Here is a 24,465-nt window from a genome sequence, read left to right as displayed (position 1 = left end):
CTTAGTGTAGATTGATTCTTACTATTCAATGTTTTTTCTTCTAAACAGTTGTGCAGTGGCTCACATGCAGTCAAGAGTGCTGAAGTTGTTGCAGAAAGAACAGTATCACTTGGACCTCTGTATCGCAAGTATAACAATGGTGAGTGATGTTTTGACTTTCGTCTGAGTGTGATGCTGTACTGTCCAAAACAAATATTTCATTCAAAAGCAACACGCACCAAGTGAAGCATGATGACCTCAATGAAGTTGGAGACTGGATCATAACAACTTGTGTAGCACACTTAATGTAGATGAAATGGCCCAAGGTATGATCAGGATTAAATTGACGCTTAAATTAGCAAGATAAGAAGCTTCGTCCTTATCGAGGAGCAATGTACTTCAGTCATTGCCAGTATTTCCACCCAACCCTTCCCTTTTTCATCATCCTCGACATGGGTGAATTAGCAGAGTTGCGATCAATTATTCCTGCAGTCGTGTAACAGTGACATGTTTGGATAGGAACTGGGCCTCTTTAAAACCCTGAGTCTTGCTGCCAGGTGCCTGCTGTCCTTTAGCACATCACTCAAGGTACACCCTGTCAATATGAAACTGGAGACACACGCACCTTCCACATCTGCACGCACACATGCAAGCACAAAAGCCGATTTGTTCACCTCCCTAGTAAAGAGGTGCCAAGACCAATTTAACAGTCCAATTGCAGCCATGGCTAAAGAGACAAAGACTTGTATTTGTAGCATCTCACATGTCCTCAGGATGTCCCAAAGTACTTCATAGTTGATTAAGTGTTTTTGGAGCATAGTCATTGTCATGGGGGTAACATGAATTGCATAATGTAAGATCACTTCACAGAACAGACAGGAATTTGATGTTGGGCCTTCAGATTTGGATGGCTTAATTGTGTACTGGATAATGCCTTTACTCCTCCAGTGCAATGGTAGTAACTATATCAGATGACCATATTCTGCATTCACATACTGATACTCTAGTTATTAATATTTGCACTATTATATCTAGCTGGGAAATTTATCATTCAGTTAGTTAAATAGATTTTGAAACAAAAACTAGGTTCATTAATGTTGATCATTAAACTACTAGAATGCTGTAAAACCTATCTGGTTCACTAATGTTCTTTAGGAAAGGAAATCTGCCATCCTTACCAAGTCTGGCCTGCATGTGACTCCAGACCAACAGCAATGTGGTTGACTCTTAACAGATTGTTTAATCTGAAATGGCCTAGCAAGCCACTCAGCTCAAAATCCTGGAACCTCCCTACATATCAGCACTGTCGGAGTACCTTCACTACACAGATTTAAGAGGATGAAGAACGTAGCTCAACATCACCTTCTCAACTGTAGTTTGGACTAGACAGCAAATCCTGGCCTTTCCAGCAATGCCTACATGGATGAACAAAAATTTTTTGTTGTGAATGGGTGTTAATTTTGAAGTCAATTTCAGACAAGCTCAGGTCAGAAGGCAGCCTTATCAGCTAACTCATAACCTTGTCCATCATTCACTCTCTGAAACCTTCACCAGAAGTTTGCCTGATTGTAGTAGGCAAGATACAAACCCAGGCAGCAATTCCAAATGGGGCTTACATCGCTACAAATATTTTGCAAGATCGCTTTATCTTACACGTAAGATATCATTAGCATCTTCCCCTACCCTTCCTCTAAATAATGCAGATCACCCTCCTGTCAGTATGATGTAAATGGTTCAATAAAACTCCTTAAATTGGGGAGCTGAACAAGAAATGGCAGTGAGTAAAGGTACAGTCCAACCTGGGAATCTTTTGAAGGTTGGGTGATAGCAGATTGTGGTTAGAGTGTTTCTCTGGTGGTGGTTAAGAAGCTGTTTTCTTCAGTGATAAAAAGAGAGAATATATGTCAGGCGAAGGTAATGGCAGTGGAAGAACCAACTGTTTTCTTTTTGTTGGCCAATGGCAGTACCAAATACTCCTGAGTAAAATATGAACTTGCACTTTTACAGCATCTTGTGAAGCCCATAAAATGTCCCAGTGGATGTCATCACGGATAAGAAAATACCTTTTGTACTCTCTGTTGCTTTCAAACAATGATTGAATGACAGCACAGAAGGCGTCATGCCTTGAAAGAGCTGCTGATTGTCCTGGCTCTCCCGTTCATTATCCAAAGCCCTTCAATTTTTTCTTTTCAAGTATATGTACAATTTGCTTTTGAGAGTTATTATTGAATGGGCTTTCAGACAGTGCATTCCAGATTATAACAATCTGCTATGTAAAACAAATCCTCCTTAGCTCTCATCTATTCTTTTTGCCAATTATCTTAAATCTGAGTTCTTTTTTATTCATTCATGGGATATGGGCGTCGCTGGCTAGGCCCGCATTTATTGCCCATCCCTACTTGCCCTTAGGAAGCTGGTGGTGAGCTGCTTTCTTGAACTGCTGCAGTCCATGCTGTGCTGCTGGGGAGGGAGTTCCAGGATTTTGACCCAGCGACAGTGAAGGAATGACGAGATATTTCCAAGTCAGGATGGTGAATGGCTTGGAGGGGAACTTCCAGGCGGTGGTGTTCCCACATGTCTGCTGCTGCTGTCCTTCTAGATGGTAGTGGTCGTGGGTTTGGAAGGTGCTGCCAAAGGAGCCTTGGTGAGTTCCTGCTGTGCATCTTAAATCAGAGTCTTTTGGTTGTTGACACTTGGAAGCAGCTTTTTAAACAAACAGAGAGCCAATCTGAGTGGTTCCACAAACATCGGTGAGATTGTTGACCAGTTAATCTTACTAATGTTGCAGGTTGAGGGAATGTTAGCCAGGACACCGGCAACGTCCTACTGTTCATTGCAAAGCTCTTTGGGATCTTTTACATCTAGCTAGGGCAGCAGACAGGGCTTTAGTTTAAAATCTCATCTGAAAGATAACACCAATGTGCAGCAGAGCCCCAGTTACTGCACTGCACTGTCAGCCTAGACTTATGTACACGATTACTTTAAGTGGGGACTCAATAGCAAGGTTCGGATGTAAAGATTCCTGCACACAAGAAAAGTGCCTCTGCACCACCCTCAGAAAAGCACCCAGTGAGAACATTAGGGGAAATTTCCGCCATGTCCTAAACCTTGCCATGTCTCCAACTTCCTCTCCTCCTTGAAGGTCTTCATTAAGATCCATCGCTTTCTCAAGCTTTTAAAAACCCCTCATAACCTCAGCTCCTTCTGGGTGATCTGAAGCATTGGGAGATACAGAACATGTTGACCCATGCCCAGTAGGAACTGAATTGATGTTCTCCAAGTTCATTTCAGATCAGGACCCCTACCGACAATGTCGACGCTGGTCCCATCAGCTTTAGCTAATTGATGCTCTTCGGAAATGAAAGACCAAAGTCTAACCAAGTTCACAATACAGCTACAACAGTTAGACTCCTCAGTCCCTCCCTGTCCTATATCCCTCCCCGTTCTATATCTCTCCTTATCCTATATTCCCGACTTGCCTCACTCCGAGATCCATGTCCTCTTCATCCCAGGGCCCACTTGCGGTCCTACCAGTCCCCACTATTCTCACACTGTTGGGACTGCTGGTGACCACTGGGGGGCTGAAGACCCACTCTCACTTTGATCATGTTGCTGGCAGTGCTTTATTGATGTGTTTGGTGGTGGTGGGGGGTGTTGAGCATCGGTTGGAGTGGCACCCACCCACCCCTGCAAAATTCAGCCCCATGATTCTATGGTGCAGAATTCCCAAAGCCTCTTTGGAGATATCCACTTCTGTAAATAAACGAGGGAAGAAATGGGAAATAAATGCAAATATAGTGGGGGAAAGTGTGGTAACTGGATGTACCCCCCTCCTGTCAGTGATGGGTCATGTAATGTACTGAGGGGTCTCTGATCAGTGAGCACTTGGCACAGGCAATCTGTGGGGGGACGGGGTTCCGATGAGGGATCTGGTCGAGTGTGCAAGCACTGAAAATGTCTCTGTAATAAAAGTTTAACCGTTTCTTGCTGAAATCTGTCTGTTCCATCGAGTCATCACATTTGACGACGAGGGTAAAATCGACTTTGACTGTGCACCTCGCCCTGTTACTGTGAGTAAATTGGATTTTAAAAACTCCTCACCTGCCATGCCGCTGTTGGGAAGAATCGATCCATATGATGCTAATGAAGGTCGGAGCCAGTATGCTGAGCGCCTCGGACTTTACTTTGTAGGAAATGCTGAAGAAAAGTGGAAAGCGATCCTCTTAAGTGTGTGCGGCAGTAAAACATCCAACCTGATTCACAACCTGACTGCCCCAAGCGCGCTCAATTCCAAATCATATAGTGAATTAGTGGACCGAGTGAAAACAAGCTTCCAGCCAACACCATCCGTGATAATGCAGCGCATTAAATTCAATTCATGACTTCGGGCCCCGAGAGAGTCCATTGCAACCTATCTGGTGAACCTAAAGCAGTTAACGGAATACTGTGACCTTGGGGACGCATTAAGCGATATGCTGTGGGACCGATTGCTATGTGGAATCAAGAATGATGCCATTCAGCGCTGCTTGCTTGCCGAGGCTGATATCGATTTTAAGCGTGCCCTAGAAATCTCCCTCACCATAGAAAGTGCTGCGAGAGACTCGCAGGCTTGGCAACACATGGATAATGGCGCCGTACTTCATGTGGGGTGAGAGTCTGCCGCTGAGCCTGGTGCAAAAACTGGACCTGCAGAATCAAAGCACGATTCAATGTCCACTGTGAGAAACGTTAAGAAGCCTAACAACTTCAAGACAACATTGCAATAGGCGTGGAGGTGACCACGAAACAGATACGTGTAAATTCTAAGAGGCAGAATGCCATTACTGTCATAAGAAGGTTAACATGGTTAGGCAATGCCCGACAAAATTGAAGCAGTCTGCAAAACAGCAAATAAACATGATAGAAGTAACGCTGCTGCTCCCTTCATTTACTCCTTATATAACGTGACTGCTATGAAGACTGAGCCTATTACTGTGACAGCACAAGTGAATGAGAAGCCACTGACAATGGAAGTGGATACTGGTGCCTCAACTACAGTGGTAGGAGAGCACACTTTCAGATACCTTAATGAAGGAGGACAGCCAATGAACTTGGAGTGGACAACTAATAAATTAAGAACTTACACGGGAGAACCTATTCAAGTAAAGGGCATCGCCACTGTCCCAGTCTCTTATAAGCGACAGGCAGCCCAACAGCCTGTAATAATAGTGAAAGGAGGGAGATCCAGTCTTTTAGGTCTGGATTGGCTACAGAAGATCAAACTCGACTGGTCTGAGATATATCACCTAAAACCAAGTGGAATCCCAGAACTTCTAAGGAAATGCAACATGGTTTTTCGGGATGAATTAGGGAAGTTAAAAGGCATGCATGCCAAAATACATGTTGATCTTCAGGCAGCAACGTGTTTCTTTAAGGCCAGGCCTGTGCTTTATACATTGAAAGTAAAGGTGGATGCAGATCTGTGCGGGTTAGTAAAGCTGGGCATCATCCAACCTGTCCAATTCTCAGTGTGTGCAGCACCCATAGTTCCAGTGGTTAAGTCTGACCGCACCATATGCATCTGTGGAGCCTATAAATTGACTGTAAATGAGGCAGCAAAACTAGATAAGTACCCCATTCCAAGGATAGTTGACTTATATGCCAAGCTGGCTGGGGGCATGTCCTATATGAAACTGGATTTGAGCCATGGCCACCAATAATTAGAACTGGATAGCACATCAAGAGAATGCGTGACTATTAACACACACAAGGGTCTCTATCAGTATACTCATCCACCATTTGGAGTCTCGTCAGCACGCGCTATTTTCCAGAGAACAATTGAGAGCTTTTTGCAAGGACTCCCGCGAGTGGTAGTGTATTTGGATGATGCTCTCATCACTGGGTCAACCGAGACCTAACACTTGGGTAAGTTTGAGGAAGTTCTAAGAAGGTTCATGGAAGCTGGCGTATGGCTAAAGAAGCAAAAATGCACATTTCAAGCATCAGAAGTCACTTATCTAGGTCACAAGTTGGATGCCTTGGGTTTGCATCTGGCAGAAGATAAACTTCAGGAAATAAAAGATGCACCATCACCATCCAATGTAACAGAACTCATGTCCTTCCTGAGTATGATCAACTACTATTGCTGCTTCTTACCCAACCTGTCAACTGTTTTGGCGCCATTACACTCGCTGCTAAAAAAGGAGCATTTTTGGTCATGGGGCTTACAACAGGAAGAAGCCTTTGTGAAAGCAAAGAAATTGCTGCATTCGTCGTATTTATATGACTCATCGAAAGAGCTGGTATTAACATGTGGTGCGCCTCCTTATGGTGTAGGAGCCGTTTTATCACATAAAATGGAAAAGGGATCAGAAAGGCCCATTGGCTAAGTCTCGAGAACCCTTTCCCAAGACAAAAAGGGCTATTTGAAGGGCTATCAGGGCGAAAAAGAAGGATTATTAGTAATATTCAGGTTCTCTCTATTTGTTGGATGTGGGCATTGCTGGCTAAGCCAGCATTTATTGCTCATCTCTAATTGCCCTTGTTCAGAGGGAATTTTCAAGAGTCAACCATATTGCTATAGGTCTGGAGTCATGTGTAGGCCAGACCAGATGAGGACAGTAGATTTCCTCCCTTAAAGGGCATTAGTGGACCAGATGGGTTCTTCACAACAATTGATTCATGGTTATCATTAGCCATTTAGTTCCAGGTATTTATTGAATTTAAATTCCACCATCTGCCACAGTGGGATTTGAACCCAAGTCCTGAGAGCATGATCCTGGATCACTGGACTACCAGTGCAGTGACAGTACCACTATGTCATTGCCTCCCCCTATTTTCATTAGCACTTACATGGGTGACATTTTACCATTGTGTCAGACCATAGACCATTAACGGGATTATGCAGCAAGGATAATGCCATTCTGCCAGTAGCATCAGCAAGAATACAACGCTGGGCCCTGACATTATCTGCACATGAGTATACTTTTATGTACCACCCTGGCCCACACATTTCAAATGCAGATACAGTCAGTCGTCTCCCACTACCAGATAGTGTTGTAGATATTCCTATTCCAAAAGAATTAGTGCTATTATTGAATTTCTTAGATCCTTCACCTGTGTCTGTGTGAAACAAATTAGGAATTGGACAAACAGAGATCCAATATTGTCAAAAGTCAGAGACTTTGTTTTGCAAGGATGGCCAAACTCACCTGTATCTGAAGAATTGAGACCATTCCACGTCAGAAACACGGAATTAAGCTGTCAAGACGGAATTGTGTTGTGGGGTTCAAGAGTTGTTGCACCTTCTCAAGATAGAGAGCCACTCATGACAGAGCTCCACAGTGCACATCCAGGCATATTAAAGATGAAAATGCTTGCGTGAAGCTATGTCTGGTGGCCAGGCATTGACAGTGACATTGAAAGCACGGTCAAGCACTGTCTCCATTGTCCACAACAACAGAAGTTGCCTGTTTCGGCTCCCCTGCATCTGTGGGAGCGGCCTGGTTGACCCTGGGTTCAACTACATATCGATTAATTAGGTCCATCCCTAGGTATCGTGTTCTTGATAATTGTAGATTCACATTCAAAATGGATGAATTTATACAAAATCAAATCGCCAACATCAAACGCAACTATTGAGAAGCGATGTCATTGTTTCAGCATTCATGGCCTGTCTGAAATTGTCATTTCTAATAATGGTACAGCCTTTACCAGTACCAAGTTTCAGAAATTTACGGATCTGAATGGAATCTGACATATTAAAACTGCCCCTTGGCATCCCTCATCGAATGGTCTAGCTGAGAGGGCTGTACAAACTTTTAAGTCTGGTATGAAAATATTATCGGAAGGCATTCTGGAATCTCGACTTTCCCGGTTTCACTTCAGTTGTTATACAACGCCACATTTGACCATGGGTTTAACGCCGTCAGCGTTATTAATGAAACACCGTGCGTGTGTACATTTACGCTTAGTGGTTTTGAAATTAGAGGGGAAGGTATCGCGGAACCAGAGTAATCAGAAATTTAACCATGACGTACACAGTAAAGCTCGCACATTCAGTATAGGTGACACGGTATACATGCGAAATTTCGACAGTGGACCCTGCTGGGCTCCGGGAGCCATTGTTTCAGAGACTGGTCCATTATGTTTCCAAGTAGAAATGGGAAATAGAATCGTCCATAAGCATGTAAATCATATCCGCACCAGTGAGACATTCCAACAATTAACTGACCAACCTGTGATTAACATTGAAGCATCAACTTCTGAGGTGTGCGCTAGACCTAGAATAGATATTCCAGACGTTTCAGATGAGTTGCCCAATCCTGGACTGCCCAGTTCCAATGATGTGCTTCACAGTGTAGCTCCAGATCCTGTTGACCCTGTTCAAGAACCTCCAGTGGTGGAGCCATGCCGCTCTAGCCGTATTACGAGAGCACCTCAGAGACTTGATTTAGAAGAATAAGAGGTGACTTGATTGAAACATATAAGATCCTGAGGGGACTTGACAGGGTGGATGTGGAGAGGATGTTTCCTGTTGTGGGGGAATCTAGAGCAAGGGTCACTCTTCAAAAATATGGGGTTGTCCATTTAAAATAGAGATGAGGTGAAATTTTTCCCTCAGAGGGTCGTGAGCCTTTGGAAAACTCTCTTCCTGAAAAGGCGGTGGAAGCAGCACCTTTGAATGTTGTTAAGGCAGAGGTGGATAGACTCTTGGTAAGCAGTAGGTTATCAGGGGTAGGCGGGATGCAGATTTGAGGTTACTATCAGATCAGTTGGATTGCTTAAATGTTTTTCTGTAAAGAATAATTGTAAAAAACTAAAGTGGGAGGAAATGTGGTCACTGGATATATAGTCACTTCCTCCTGCCAATCAGGCTCTTGTGATATATTGTGGTGAGCTCTTAGTGCGGGCAATCCATGGGGGGGGGCGGAGCATTTCTGATGAGAGACCTGGTCGAGCGTGCAACCACTGAAATTGACTCTGTAATGAAGTTTAACTGTTTCTTCATGAAACCAGCCATCTCCATAGAGTCATCATAGAAAGGTGGGGAAAAACGCCATGAGACAGGTAACTCGAACATATGAACATATGAGCAAGGAGCAGGGGTAGGTCATTTGGTCCTTCAAGCCTGCTCTGACATTCAATAAGATCATGGCTGTTCTGATACTGACTCTAAATCTGCATCCCGCCTATCCCTGATAACCTATCACCTCCTTTGCTTACCAAGAATCTATCCACCTATGCCTTAAAAATATTCACAGACTCTGCTTCCACTGCCTTCTCAAGAAGAGAGTCCCAAAGACTCACGATCCCCTGAGAAAATAATTTCACCTCGTCTTCATTTTAAATGGGTGACCCCTTGTTTTCAACCAAGTCGCCTCTCACTCTTCTAAACTCCAGCAGATACAAGCCCAGCCTGTCCAACCTTTCCTCATAAGACAACCCGCCCATTCAGGTATTAGTCTGGTAAACTTCTCTGAACTGCTCCCAACGCATTTACATCCTTCCTTAAATAAGGACCATTACTGTACACAGTACTCCAACTGTGGTCTCACTAGTGCTTTGAATACCTGAAACATAGCCTCCCTATTTTTGTACTTAAATCGCCTCACAATAAATGTTAACAGTCTATTCGTTTTCCTAATTACTTGTTGTACCTGCATACTAGTCATTTGCAATTCATCCCTCTGAACCTCAGAGCTCCATAATGTCCCACCATTTAGATAATATGCCTCTCTTTTATTCTTCCTGCCAGGATGGATAATTTCACATTTTCCCACATTATACTCCACTTGCCAGATCTTTGCTCATTTACTTAACCTGTCTATATCTTTTTGTAGCCTCTTTATGCCCTCCTCACAACTTTAGCCAGCTCCAAGTGTTTGAGTTAAAGGAAGACAGACAAGCAGCTCTAAGGCAGTGGCCTCCAATATATTTCTTAATATGCATGGAAAAATAACTGTATCTATACTATTGCTGGAAAGCGAGACATGTTGCTGAAGCTTTTCGCCTTTTATCAGACAAATATAAGAATGCCAAATTTCAAATAATCACAGCAATTTATGCCACAGGGGAAAAGGGTACTGAGTGGCAAGTTGATTCTGATTGGCTGAGGCATTGCCATGGAGAAAGCAATGGGAAACTATAAGCTTCCGGGTAATTCAAAAAAGGCAAAAGGGTTGAGCGTATTTCTTTTGTTTGCAGGGAATGGATTTTTAAAAAGAATTCTTTAACAGAATGTGGGTTTCGCTGGCTGGGCCAGCATTTATTGCCCTTGAGAAGGTTCTGGTGAGCTGCTTTCTTTAACTGTGACAGTCCATGTGGTGTAGGAACACCCACAGTGCTGTTAGGGAGGGAGTTCCAGGATTTTGACCCAGCAACATTGCAGGAACAGTGATATATTTCCAAATCAGGAAGGCATGTCGCTTGCAGGGGATCTTGCAAGTGGTGGTGTTCCCATGCATCTGCTGCCCTGGTACTTCTAGGGGGTGGGGGTCTTGGGTTTAGAAGGTGCTGTTGAATGAGCCTTGGTGAGTTGCTGCAGTGCACCTTGTAGATGGCACACATTGCTGCCAATGTGCGTCGGTGATGGAGTGAGTGAATGTGGATGTGGTGCCAATCAAGTGAGCTGCTTTGTCCTGAATGGTGTTAAGCTTCTTGAGTATTGTTGAAGCTGCACTCACCCAGGCAAGTGGAGAGCATTCCATCACACTCCTGACTTGTCCCTTGAAGTTGGTGGACACACTTTGGGAAATCAGGAGGTGAGTCCTGTGCACGAATGTGTATTGCTTCTAGCAAGTGTAAATGAGCAACGTTAAGAGCTCAACTGAATATCTTAAACTGGTTGTTAGTGTAGCTATTAGTGCACTCAGGATTGTTCAGCAAGTGCTGTCCAATCAGTGACTCACATCTAACAGTAGAAGCTTTGTTTTGTGTTTTACAAACATGAGCTGGTTGAGTACCATCTGTACACTGCCTGTTATGAATAGCTGGGGGAACATGTTTGATTTGATCAACCAATCATTGGCATATATGGCTTACATATCTAACATCACACTGGTACTGAAATTCATACATGATGTTGCTCAATTGTGTGGTAAGCAGAACATCTTTTTGGACTGGTGGCAGCATCCTACTAGTGGAAACTATCACTTGCGTCGCCACTGCATTGTAGCAGAGTGAAACAGCTAGCTTAACCTGTTATTAAAATTTTTGAGATACTTTGTCTTTCCAGGGTAATTTGAGGTAAAGTGGGCACTCTTCATGGCTAAAAGTGGTATCCTTTGGCCCATTTGCCAGTTTGCATGATGAACAATGATCTGATCAGGATAGTGACTGTCCTGCAGGATAGCTTTGCGCTTTGGGATAACTGAGCAGATAATCTATTTTTAGGTGATGTTGATTGAGGAATAAATATTGGACAGCGCACTGAGAGAGAACTTCATGGCTCTTTTCCAATGGGGAGCATCTGCATTGACCTCACAGGCCAAATAAGGCCTTGGTTTAACATCTTATTCTAAAGATGGCAAGTCCAACAGTGCAGGGATCCAGGTGTGTGAGAACTCTAGCTGTCTATTCTTTCAGGATGACCAAGATACAGGAGGATTGTAGATATCTCTACCTTCACTTAGACTTTCAATAGGAGGAGAGGAAAGAGGAACCAAATAGAAAAGACAGCGTTCTCCATTACTACTTCACCACTAACCAATGAAATCATGGTGGAATTCTTTCTAACCCTGTTTTTCTGTGACAGTTCTCTAACTATGAGTGCTGTTGGTGTAACTAAGCTGCTGATTCTTTTACCTTCTAACAGATGGTGAACCCATGGTTGAGCTGGATGAAAATGCCTCAGCAACGAAGGCTGTGATAGGACTCGGAATCCTCCTTTGCTTGACGCTTGTAGTAATATCTGCAGTTGTGGTGACCATATACACCAGATGGGGTCGGAGCTTCATCGCCCAGTCCAATGGCCAGAACTACCAGGCTTTTGATAACTACTGATGATACGGAAATAGTGCCGAGGATTGCGCACTGCCCCTGCCTCGGCAGCAGGACAGCCATGATTATGTCATTCATTTACCAGTATCTTAGTAGGAAACCCAAGTACGTTTTTGCCATTTTGCAAAAGGAATTCTGAATAATTTCATCTGTCTCTTTTAACATGTTTCTGGGGAGCAGGACATGACTACAACCCTTTGAGATCTTTGCCCTGCACCAGTTCTGGTGTCTTGTGCAAACCTAATTTTCCTCATCCCACCATTGTTTCTAGCCTAGTTTCTAAGCTGTTTAATTCCATCCTTAAACCTCCCTGCCTCTTTACCCCCCCTCCATCTCTTTTTTCTCATTTAAAACACTTCTTAAAACCTACCTCTTTGACCAAGTTTTTGTCACCTGTCTTAATATCTTGCTACATGGCTTAGTGTCAAATTTTGTTTGATAATGCTCTTGTTAAGCACCATGGGATGTTTTGCTACAGTAAAGACTTTATATAAATGCAAGCTGTAGTTGTTGGACCTATCGTTTAATGGCTCTGGTCGTTAAAGTTAGAGTTAAAAGGAATAAATGAACCCTGAAGACGTCAGCATTTTGCCTGGTCAGTTTGATATCCTCTAAAAGATCCTGAGTGACAGTATCAAAAGAAAGGGAAGGGAAACTGAAACATGCATGTACACAGTTTGCAGAAATCACACTGAAAAGGTTCTTGGTACACAATAAGAATTCAAACTCCCACACATTGCGGCAAGAGTGGTATGAATGGATGACATCATTCCATGCCTTTCTTAAAGTCGCAGAATATTTAATTGCATTGCTAATTAGGTGGAAATGCCAATCATTTATTATTTTAAATTGTGAGAAGTGGTGTCACACAAAATAGATATTTAATGGCATGAGAATAATTATGGTTTATATTTCATTTTGTGTTCTATAACGTATGTACTCTGGGCACTCATTCACCAAACCTAAGTGTCCGCTTCCTCTATTTTAGACATTCCAGTTTGACTGCTCACTGAGCATAGTGGGTGAATCATGTTAATATAAGAAATAGGAACAGGAGTAGGTCATTAAACCCCTCAAGCCTGCTCTGCTATTCGATAAGGTCATGGCTGATCCGATTGTGGCCTTAATGTCACTTCCCTGTCTACCTCCTATTACCTTGGATGCCCTTGTCGGTCAAAAATCTACACCAGTATACGTTATAGACTATGGGGACTGTATCTTTAAACATCTGGAATCCAAATTCAGATAAACAAAGTAGTTGCTGAATCCTCTTTTTGTAAATAACTACCAAGAGCTTCAAATTAAAACATTAAGAAAAGACGAAGGCACTACAGAAATCTATTTACTCAACAATGAGTCGATTTAAAAAGATTCTCCCTGAACTAGAGCAATCTGGATCAATGACTGAAATTACAGCAAAGTCTCCCGATAAAAGCAAGATTATTTCTTAAACAAAATGCAGTGAGCGGTGAATAGGTACATGATAGAAATTAAATGATTGCTCTGCCACTTAGGAGAGAGGGCCAAAATCAGAGCTTGTGTGTGGGACATCAGTGCGTGAGTGATTCTAACTAACCATGGGCAGGCAGACTTTTTGTGTGGAATGACCAGCTGAAGGCGACTTTGTAAGGTGTCATGAAGGAGTAGCAACCGGGTTGCCATGACTTTTCCTTATTATTGTTGATGGGGTGATGTCGGGGGGGTGTCGCAATCTAATTACTGTCTCAATGAACAGGAGTGGGGTCTGCTGTGATGCACCACATGACCCAGTAGCCAATGATTGGCTCACACTCACTGTGAAGAGTAGGGAAGGCAGTGGAGCTGAGCGCATCGGACTCAGACGAATCCTGCAGCTTCAGGAGAGAAAGGGTGAAAAGTGGGAAGGGATTTTATCAAAATAATAATTAAAATGGATTGTCCTGTGAGAGGCCCTAATTTCACAGATAGTTAGCAAATAGGCCTGAATGAGTACGTCTCCTTGGTCTACATTGAATCCACAGACCATTGCCGACTATCACTCACCGATCTCCCCACACCCTCCTCACCTTCCCCACACCAGACATTAATATTGACCTTGGCTTATTGGCCAATCTTTGCTCTCGTCACTCTTCCCTGGCACTGACGAGATGTCGCACCTTACGTGGGGCCTTATCAAATGCCTTTTGGAAACTCAAGCATACCAAATCTACTGGTTTCCCTTTATCTAAAAGTTCTTAATCAATTTGTCAGACATGATTTCCCTTTTGTAAACCATGTTGATTTTGTCTGATCAATCTATGGGCAGAGTTTTATGGTCCACCACTGGCAGGTTTGCAGGCGGTCGACATGTTATATTCCCCAGCTGGACACTCTGCTGCCCTCCCACTTGGCCCTGAGCAGTCCGCAATTTTAAATGGGGGTTGGGGGGGGGGGGTGGGGGGGTGGTGGGGGGGGGGAGGTGGGGGGGTGTGTGTGGGGGGGTGCGAGGTCTATGTCCACCCTCATCTCAATTGGGGCCCTTAAGTGCCCCGGGAGCATTAAATGACTGTGGGCTGCTGTGATCGGTGGGGATGTGTTCCCTGTTGACTCTTCGGGTGACGGGGCAGGAACCCCCACCATCTGACTTATACTGGAAAAACTCAGCAGGTCTAGCAGCATCTGTGGAGAGAGAAACAGAATTGACGTTTCAAGTCCGTATAACCCTTCTTCAGAGCTGAAGAGAAAAATGTGATGAAATTTATACTGTTTAAGGGGGGGTGGGGCAGGTGGAGCTGGATAGAGGGCCAGCGATAGGTGGCCACTTCTCTTCAGCTCTGACGAAGGGTCATATGGACTCGAAATGTCAACCCTGTTTCTCTCTCCGCAGATGCTGCTAGACCTGCTGAGTTTTTCCAGCATTTTCAGTTTTTGTTTCAGATTCCCAGCATCCGCAGTACTTTGCTTTTATCTGAACTATCTTGCCTGTGATTTTCTAGGTGCATTGTTAACATTTACTTCATAATAATCAGAACCAGCGCATCCACTATTTCTGCAGTTATCTCTTTTGGAATCCTACTATATAGGTCATCAAGTCCTTGGGATTTGTCAGATTTTAGTCCCTTAAATTTTTCTCAAACATTTTCTCTGCTGATACTAATTACCTTAAGTTCCTCACTTTTTTTTAGATCCTTGGTTACAAATAGTTGCTTGGCAATACAGAACTTCAGTCTTGCTGAAAAAAGATATGACGTTGAAATTTCACGTCTTGCAGCCATCAGGACAGATACAAGAATGCCAAATTTCAAAAGGATCAATAATTTATACTACATGAGAAAAGGGCGCTGATTGGTTAGCAATTTGGCACTGACTGGTCGAGGCATTGCCATGGAGCATGTACCAGGGAGCTATGCTTTTTGGTAATTCAAAAAATGCATAATTCCTGGACATGTTCCTTGTGCCTGCAGAGGACTGGTCCCTTCACATGAATATATGTAGCTTCTAGCAAACATAAATGAACTGCATTGCGAGCCCAACTGATAATCTTAAATAGGTTGTTAGTGTCACTTTTTGCACGCTCGGTATGGAAGTCACCTTTGTACTCAGGGACCTGTCCTCTGCAGGCAAAAGGAACATGTCTGGACATTGCACTTTTTTGAATTAACAAAAGCATGAGGAGCAATAGCTCCCTGCTGCATTCTCCATGGCATAGCCTCGACCAATCAGAGCCAACTTGCCAACCAATCAGCACCCTTTTCTCACACAGTATAAATGGCTGCTCCCTTTGAAATTTGGTATTTTTGTGCCTGTTCTGATGAGTGCAAGATGAAAAGCTTTGACAGCATGTCTCTTTTTTTGAGCAATATTGCTCAATTCTATTTCTGTTGTATAATTTGTGTGCTCTGCTGTGAAGTCAGACACAGATTTGTTTAACATGTTTGACATTATCTCATGTCCCAGTTATCTGGTAAAATGCAAACAAAAGTTGAGGGATCAAATTTCCTTGGAGCCGCTCCAAGCCTCGCTGCCCTGATTTGACCTGATCAAAATTCTAGGTCTTTATTCCCTTTTTACTGCTCCAACGTAGGATTTTCTTTCTTGTGCCAAATCACCCTGAGTAGGTTAGCACAAACTATTTCCCGTTTCCAGTTTGGATCTGGGGGACCTGTGAGATTCCATGAGGGCAAATCCAAGGGTTTTTGATGCCATCAAATTTCCTTCTGCAGGGTCAGCTGTACAGCAAAGCACAGCCTTCAGAATCATGTATTCAATATTTGTTCCCTAAATGTGTTGTCGTACTAGCATGGTTTGTTTTGTGTGCTAATAAAAACGTATTTTCAGCATTTGCTGGGACTGTGTTCTTTGGGTAAATAATATTGTCTTTCAGGCGAGAAGCAACATTTGCGAGGTGTCAAAATTTGAAAGTGGTTGCTGGGAGTGTTATTTTTATTGCTCATTCACAGGATGTGGGGGTCACTGGCAAGGTCAATGTTCATTGTCCATCCCTAAATTGCCCTTGAGAAGGTGATGGTGAGCCGCCTTCATGAACCGCTGCAGTCCATATGGTGTAGGTACACCCACAGTGCTGTTGGGCGGGGGGTGGGGGGGAGGGGGGGGTGGTGGAGGTGGTGAGTTCCAGGAATTTGACGCAATGACAGTGAAGGAACAGTGATATAATTCCAAGTCAGGATGGTCAGTGGCTTGGAGCAAAACTTACAGATCGTGGTTTTCCCATGCAGCTGCTGCCCTTAGTCCTCCTAAGGGGTAGAGGTTGTGAGTTTGGAAAGTGCTTTCGAAGGAGCCTTGGCGAGTTGCAGCTGTTTATCTTGTAGATGGTACACACTGCTACCACTGCCTGCCAGTGGTGGAGGGAGTGAATGTCAAGGTGGTGGATGGGATGCCAATCAAACTGGCTGCTTTGCCCTAAATGGTGTATAACTCTAGAGTGTTGTTGGAGCTGCACTCATCCAGGCAAGTAGAGGGAATTCCGCCCTGACTTGTGCTTTATAGATGGTGGGAAGACTTTGGGGATCCAGGGAGCGAGTTACTCACTGTGGAATTCCCAGTCTCTGACTTGTTCTTGTAGCCACAATAAAGATATGGCTGGTCCAGTTCAGGTTCTGCTCAATGATAACTGCCAGGATGTTGATGATGGTGGGTGGTGCGGGGTGGGTGAGGGCGGGTGGGGGGTTGGGGGGCTGGGGTGGGGTTCAGTGATGATAATGTGATTGATTTTCATGGGTGGTGGTTAGATTCTCTCATGCTGGAGATGGTCTTTGCTTGGGACTTGTGCAGCGTGAATGTTGCTTGCCCAAGGAGAAATATTGTCCTGGTCTTGCTGCATGTGGGCCCAGATTGCTTCAGTATCTGATGAGTTGTGATTGGTCTTGAACATTGTGTAATCTTCAATGAACACAAACCCACTTCTGACCTCATGTTTGAAGGAAGGATAAAGCAGTTGAAAATAGTTGAGCTTAGGACATTATCCTGAGGAACTCCTGCTGTGACGCCCTGGACCTGAAATGATTGGTCTCCAAATACCACAGGCATCTTCCTTTGTGCTAGGTATGACTAAGCAGTAGATCATTTTCCCTTGATTCCCATATTGAATGGGTCAAAATTTGAAAGAGCAACACTGTTGTTAAACAACAATAACATGATACGAATACCTGATATGAACACACCTTGTTTTCACAATCCTACCTTTCAAGTATCACTACAACTAGAAAAAAGGGTGTGGTGAGTTAAACGATTACTGTAATCCAGCTTTCTCATTCCTAAATTTTAGTATTTCATGCAGTAGTACGGCAAGTGAGAAAAACAAGAGCACTAAAAGTAGAACAGGCAGTAAAAACAAAACTTTGTTGCGCATTTTTAAAAAGTTGAATACTATAGCAGCAATTTGAATACTTCAGCCACTAGATCACTGAAAGTATTTAAAGAGGATGTAGATAGATTTTTGAAATGTCGGAGTGTTGAGGACTATGGGGAGCTGGCACAAAAGAGGATTTGAGGCCTGGGGCAGATCAGCCATGATCTTATTGAATGGTGGAGCAAACCTGGGCCGAATGGCCTACTTTTGCTGCGATTTCTCATGTTCTTAACTCCATCCCAGGACGAGCGGAAGGGGGCCAGACTGGGATTAAATAGTGAAATCGATTCATCCCGACCCCAAGACTCTGCGCACACACCAGACACCATTTTTATGCTGGCAAATATTAGGATGTCTAAGTGTCCCACCATGGGCAGGTTGGCTGCTAGTTAACATATTTAATGTGTAAATTCGGAAACTCAGATGTAAAAGGAAAGCATGAGCTAAGTAACTGGTTCTTTCAGCATTCCTTATGGGCCAGAGGAGAAGGAATGAACCCCCCTGGACCTCTCAAGGAAGCCTCTGATCCCTCCAAGCCCTGATCTTCAGCTTCCTGATCTGCCCACAAACCATGGCTCTCTTATCCCTTCCCCTCACAACTGGTGACCTGAGCTTCGCCAGCTCCTCTGATCACCCCCATCCCACCCCAATTCTCAATTTCTGATCATTGCCTTCTCCATTGGTGAGTTAGGGGATTATTGTGTTGCGGTGCCTTCTAAGAATTGACCATAAGAGGCTCAAATACAGGTTAACGATTGTTTTATTCAAGCAGATGCAGGGACAGTCTGCCTTGGACTGGCTAAAACAGAACTCTACTGATTACAGGAAAAATATATTTTTATACACAACAAGTCATGTACACATTGCGTTATTCAAATTCTAATCTTGCCAGTACCGAGTCACATGATAAGCAGATGTCTCCAGTCCCTGGCACTGTTCGTCTTTACCCTTATCTGTTTACCCTCATCCCCCCTTCTGTCTCCTAACCAGTTAATCCTTTATGATCCCCGAGGTCTTTCTGGAGAGTGCTGCTAATATCAGCCCTATGGTGTAAAGGGTTCGCCTGGAGAATTCTGCTGACCTTTGGTTTTACCAATAGAACTCCCTGTTTAACTAGAAGTCCCTGTTTAACTCTTATGGTAGGTTCAAGCCCTACTCCAGAAACTTGAACACCTAATCCAGACTAGGATTTCAGTGCTGAGGGAGTAATGCACTGCTGACTTGAGATGCTAAACTAAGACACTAGCTTCCCTCTCAGATAATTGCAAAAGATCCCGTGGCACAGTTCAAAGAACAAGGGAGTTCTCCACAGTGCCTTGGGCAATATCGATCCCCCAAATCTTGATCCTCTTTCAAAGTGGTCAGGGAAAGGAAGTGATATTTGTAGGGGTTCCCCTTTTCCCTCAGAGACCCTCCCCACACTCAAATTCGTGATACCTGATTCACAAGTGTAGGGCTTGAACAGAGTGACCAGCAAGACAAGTATCTTTTGGTAATTCATAATTGCTTCATTGAATCATCCATAACCCCACAGTACGAAACCCAAAATTTAAAACAACCTATTCCCGGTACCTGACACAAAGTCACCACGACTCAGTTAAAACTTACAAAAACACATACAAACCACCATGTCCTGTTCTGAAACCTTAAGCAAAAACCCCTCAGACCAATATCAGCAAGATATGGCTGAAACAAATTACAAGATACCAGCAAAAAACACCAAGTTTTCCCTCAAACCTTTACAAAGCCATTGGACCAATATCAATATGATTTGGCTGAAACCGTGGATAAGTATGAGATTATCCATTTTGGTCAGAAGAATAAAAAGGCGACTTATTATTTAAATGGAGAGAAACTTCAGAATGCTTCAGTGCAGAAGGATCTGGGTGTTCTCGTGCATGAATCACTGAAAGCTAGCATGCAGGTACAACAGCTAATAAGGAAGGCAAATGGAATTTTGGCATTTATTACTAAAGGAATAGAGTATAAAAATAGGGAAGTGTTGTTGCAACTATACAAGGCACTGGTGAGACTGCACCTGGAGTACTGTGCACAGTTTTGGTTCCCTTACTTGAGGAAGGATGTAGTTGCATTGGAGGCGGTTCAGAAGAGGTTCACTAGATTGATTCCAGAGATGCAGGGCTTGTCTTATCAGGAGAGATTGAGCAGTTTAGGCCTATACTCGCTAGAGTTTAGAAGGATGAGAGGAGATCTGATTGAGGTACATAAGCTGCTAAAGGGGATAGACAAAGTAGACGTGGAGTGAATGTTTCCCCTTGTGGGGCATTCTAGAATGAGAGGCCATATTTTTAGGCTAAGTGGTCGAAGATTTAAATCAGAGATGAGGAGGAATTACTTTTCTCAAAGGGTCGTGAATCTGTGGAATTCACTACCTCAGAGTGCAGTGGATGCTGGGGCACTGAATAAATTTAAGGGGGAGATAGACAGCTTTTTAATTAGTAACGGGTTGAAAGATTATGGGAAGAGGGCGAGAAATTGGAGTTGAGGCTGAAATGAGATCAGCCATGATTGTAATGAATGGTGGGGCAGGCTCGAGGGGCTGAATTGCCTACCCTGCTCCTAGTTCTTATGTTCTTATGCTCTTATGAAAACACTTACATTCCCCAACATGGCTGGTCTGTCTGGTAAAAACAAAAAAACTGCGGATGCTGGAAATCCAAAACAAAAACAGAATTACCTGGAAAAACTCAGCAGGTCTGGCAGCATCGGCGGAGAAGAAAAGAGTTGACGTTTTGAGTCCTCATGACCCATCGACAGAACTGAGTGAATCCAAGAAAGGGGTGAAATATAAGCTGGTTTAAGGTGTGTGTGTGGGGGGTGGGGTTTGGGTGGGGGGAGAGAAGTGGAGGGGGTTGGTGTGGTTGTAGGGACAAACAAGCAGTGAAAGAAGCAGATCATCAAAAGATTTCACAGACAACAGAACAAAAGAACACATAGGTATTAAAGTTGGTGATATTATCTAAATGAATGTGCTAATTAAGAATGGATGGTAGGGCACTCAAGGTATAGCTCTAGTGGGGGTGGGGGGAGCATAAAAGATTTAAAAATATTTAAAAATAATGGAAATAGGTGGGAAAAGAAAAATCTATATAATTTATTGGAAAAAACAAAAGGAAAGGGCAAGAAACAGAAAGGGGGTGGGGATGGAGGAGGGAGCTCAAGACCTAAAGTTGTTGAATTCAATATTCAGTCCGGAAGGCTGTAAAGTGCCTAGTCGGAAGATGAGGTGTTGTTCCTCCAGTTTGCGTTGGGCTTCACTGGAACAATGCAGCAAGCCAAGGATGGACATGTGGGCAAGAGAGCAGGGTGGAGTGTTAAAATGGCAAGCGACAGGGAGGTTCGGGTCATTCTTGCGGACAGACCGCAGGTGTTCTGCAAAGCGGTTGCCCAGTTTACGTTTGGTCTCTCCAAGGTAGAGGAGACCACATTGGGAGCAACGAATGCAGTAGACTAAGTTGGGGGAAATGCAAGTGAAATGCTGCTTCACTTGAAAAGAGTGTTTGGGCCCTTGGACGGTGAGAGAAGAAGTGAAGGGGCAGGTGTTACATCTTTTGCGTGGGCATGGGGTGGTGCCATAGGAGGGGGTTGAGGAGTAGGGGGTGATGGAGGAGTGGACCAGGGTGTCCTGGAGGGAACGATCCCTACGGAATGCCGATAGCGGGGAGTGAAAGGAAGATGTGTTTGGTGGTGGCATCATGCTGGAGTTGGCGGAAATGGCGGAGGATGATCCTTTGAATGCGGAGGCTGGTGGGGTGATAAGTGAGGACAAAGGGGACCCTATCATGTTTCTGGGAGGGAGGAGAAGGCGTGAGGGCGGATGTGTGGGAGATGGGCCGGACACAGTTGAGGGCCCTGTCAACGACTGTGGGTGGAAAACCTCGGTTAAGGAAGAAGGAGGACATGTCAGAGGAACTGTTTTTGAAGGTAGCATCATCGGAACAGATGCGATGGAGGCGAAGGAACTGAGAGAATGGGATGGAGTCCTTACAGGAAGCGGGGTGTGAAGAGCTGTAGTCAAGGTAGCTGTGGGAGTCGGTAGGTTTGTAATGGATATTGGTGGACAGTCTATCACCAGAGATTGAGACAGAGAGGTCAAGCAAGGGAAGGGAAGTGTCAGAGATGGACCATGTAAAAATGATGGAGGGGTGGAGATTGGAAGCAAAATTAATAAATTTTTCCAAGTCCTGACGAGAGCATGAAGCAGCACCGAAGTAATCATCGATGTACCAGAGAAAGAGTTGTGGAAGGGGGCTGGAGTAGGACTGGAACAAGGAATGTTCCATATACCCCATAAAGAGACAGGCATAGCTGGGGCCCATGCGGGTACCCATAGCCACACCTTTTATTTGGAGGAAGTGAGAGGAGTTGAAGGAGAAATTGTTCAGTTTGAGAACAAGTTCAACCAGACGGAGGAGAGTAGTGGTGGATGGGGATTGTTCGGGCCTCTGTTCGAGGAAGAAGCTAAGGGCCCTCAGACCATCCTGGTGGGGGATGGAGGTGTAGAGGGATTGGACATCCATGGTGAAGAGGAAGCGGTAGGGGCCAGGGAACTGGAAATTGTTGATGTGACGTAAGGTGTCAAAGGAATCACGGATGTAGGTGGGAAGGGACTGGACAAGGGGAGAGAGAAGGGAGTCAAGATAACGAGAAATGAGTTCTGTGGGGCAGGAGCAAGCTGAGACGATTGGTCTACCCGGACAGTTCTGTTTGTGGATTTTGGGTAGGAGGTTAGAAGCGGGCCGTCCGAGGTTGGGCGACTATCAGGTTGGAAGCTGTGGCAGGAAGATCCCCAGAGGAGATGAGGTCAGTGACAGTCCTGGAAACAATGGCTTGATGTTCAGTGGTGGGGTCATGGTCCAGGGAGAGGTAGGAGGAAGTGTCTGCAAGTTGACGCTCAGCCTCCGCGAGGTAGAGGTCTGTCTGGTGTTGACTTTGGGCCTGAGTCAGGTTGACCAAACCCTTCTTCCAGCTACAGTCCAGATGCTGATCTGTTCTGCTGTTATAATAATTCAACTCAGACATGTCAAATATATTTCTTGATGTTCCAATGTTCATTTGATTCCACGCAAAGCCCAGACAAATGTCATTAGCTCCTGATGGTTGACACAATACAGGGTTTTCCATGGAAGGTGTATCTGGATGAATATTATCAGTTCTCATTGTATGAGCAATTTTCTGGCTGCTTGAGGTAGCACAGTAACAGCATAGTAACAGCACCTGGCTCCAAAGTTAATGACCCTATTCCAATACTATTGTCTGTGGTGGTTGAATAATTCCTTGAGTGTATTGTTTTGATGATATGTCCTTTGCACCATTGTTTTGGGTAATCAGGCTTCTTGATCATGTTAGTCAATGTCCAAAACCTCTTGCTGAGTCACTGTGTTTTCACTAAATGTCCGAATTAACCCCTGCTGCCCAACCCTGTACTGCTGACTGCAGTTTATCTTTTTGAAATTTACAGTTTCAATCATGAGGTCAAAACATGTCTGTGGGTTTGAAATTATATTCCATAAATTTCCCAGTTGGAGGGGATTTTGATCCTACATATTGTAGCTGTCTTGTTAGCTCAAATTCCATGGTAGCGTTCCCTCTTCTGAGATGGACCATTCCAGGCTCAAGATCCACTCAGAGACTTCAGCACACTATCTAGTTCATGATCATGACAAATGTGAGGATATTGGATATGATGGACCGTAAGATCATACTTTGTGAAAGTGGACACAAACTCTGTTAAGGTGGCTGCAACTTAACATGTGACGATGGGCATTTAAAGTGTGGTCAGTAATTGATTCTGTGGCCCATATTTGGTTAAACATGGACCTGAAAAAGGTAATTCTCAGCCACCTCTGCATTTTAAACATCTCATTGTGTAAGGATCGACCAGCGTTTGCAGAATATGAAACCTCTAGACTGTTGGCCTCCAAGTGCCATATTGAATAAAGAGAACTCATGTTTGGTCAGAGATGAGAGTGAATAACTATTGTCAACAGCTATTATATCATGCTGGTCTAGATCTCTGAAGTGTTAACCCCTAAGTCATGTGACTGAAACTAGCTTTCAGGGACTTCATTATAATGCAACCTGAACTAAGCAAATCTCTGTGTATGAGAAACATCTCAAGCACCAGGAAACATCTAAAAGAGCTGAACCATCATGACTGAAAATCTTCAAATGCAGGCAAAGTACTGTACTTGTTCCTGCTTCCAAGTCTACCTGAGAACCAATCTCCTGGCTATTCAATGACAAGAGACTTCACAGTAGCATTGACAACTGTGTTTCAATATATTCCTGGAGGTTCCAACACATGACTTTCCTCCAACCTCTAGCAATTAGTTGGCAAACACATCCTTGTGATGCATTGCCTTTTTATGCCAATTGGAAAGCAAAATGACTCATTAACCAATTGTATGATGCCTGAATGTCAGCTAAACAGTCTTTCTTTTCTCATTTTCAATATTTTTATATCTGGAAAAGAGAAATGTTCAAAGAAAATTACAGCACAAAAAACCTTCTTTCAATGCCCATGTTTTTTTTCTCCAGAGTTGCACACAGGAGTGGTCTGGAGATTGATCTTCAATTCCTGGAGACTCCAAGCCAATCCTGGAGGGTTGGCAACTCTACTTCATAGCTTCCTGGGAATCCTTTGGATGGGATTGTCC

The 24,465-nt window shown here is 44.0% G+C and overlaps 1 protein-coding gene across 1 annotated transcript in view; it reads left to right on the top strand.

Moving 5' to 3' along the window:
• The window catches only part of LOC121290415 (uromodulin-like 1), a 96,932-nt gene extending 84,570 nt beyond the window's left edge, over positions 1–12,362 (top strand). The window contains exons 32-33 of the mRNA XM_041210855.1: positions 49–139; positions 11,774–12,362. Of these exons, the coding sequence (XP_041066789.1) occupies positions 49–139; positions 11,774–11,961 (279 nt within the window). The 3' untranslated portion in view covers positions 11,962–12,362. The remainder of the gene's footprint in view (positions 1–48; positions 140–11,773) is intronic.
• The last annotated feature ends 12,103 nt before the right edge of the window (positions 12,363–24,465 follow it).

This window comes from Carcharodon carcharias, chromosome 18, assembly GCF_017639515.1.
Source record: "Carcharodon carcharias isolate sCarCar2 chromosome 18, sCarCar2.pri, whole genome shotgun sequence".
In the NCBI taxonomy this organism is placed as follows: Eukaryota; Metazoa; Chordata; class Chondrichthyes; order Lamniformes; family Lamnidae; genus Carcharodon; species Carcharodon carcharias.
Note: the sequence above shows the minus strand (reverse complement) of the source record. Positions and strands in the feature narration are given on the sequence as shown.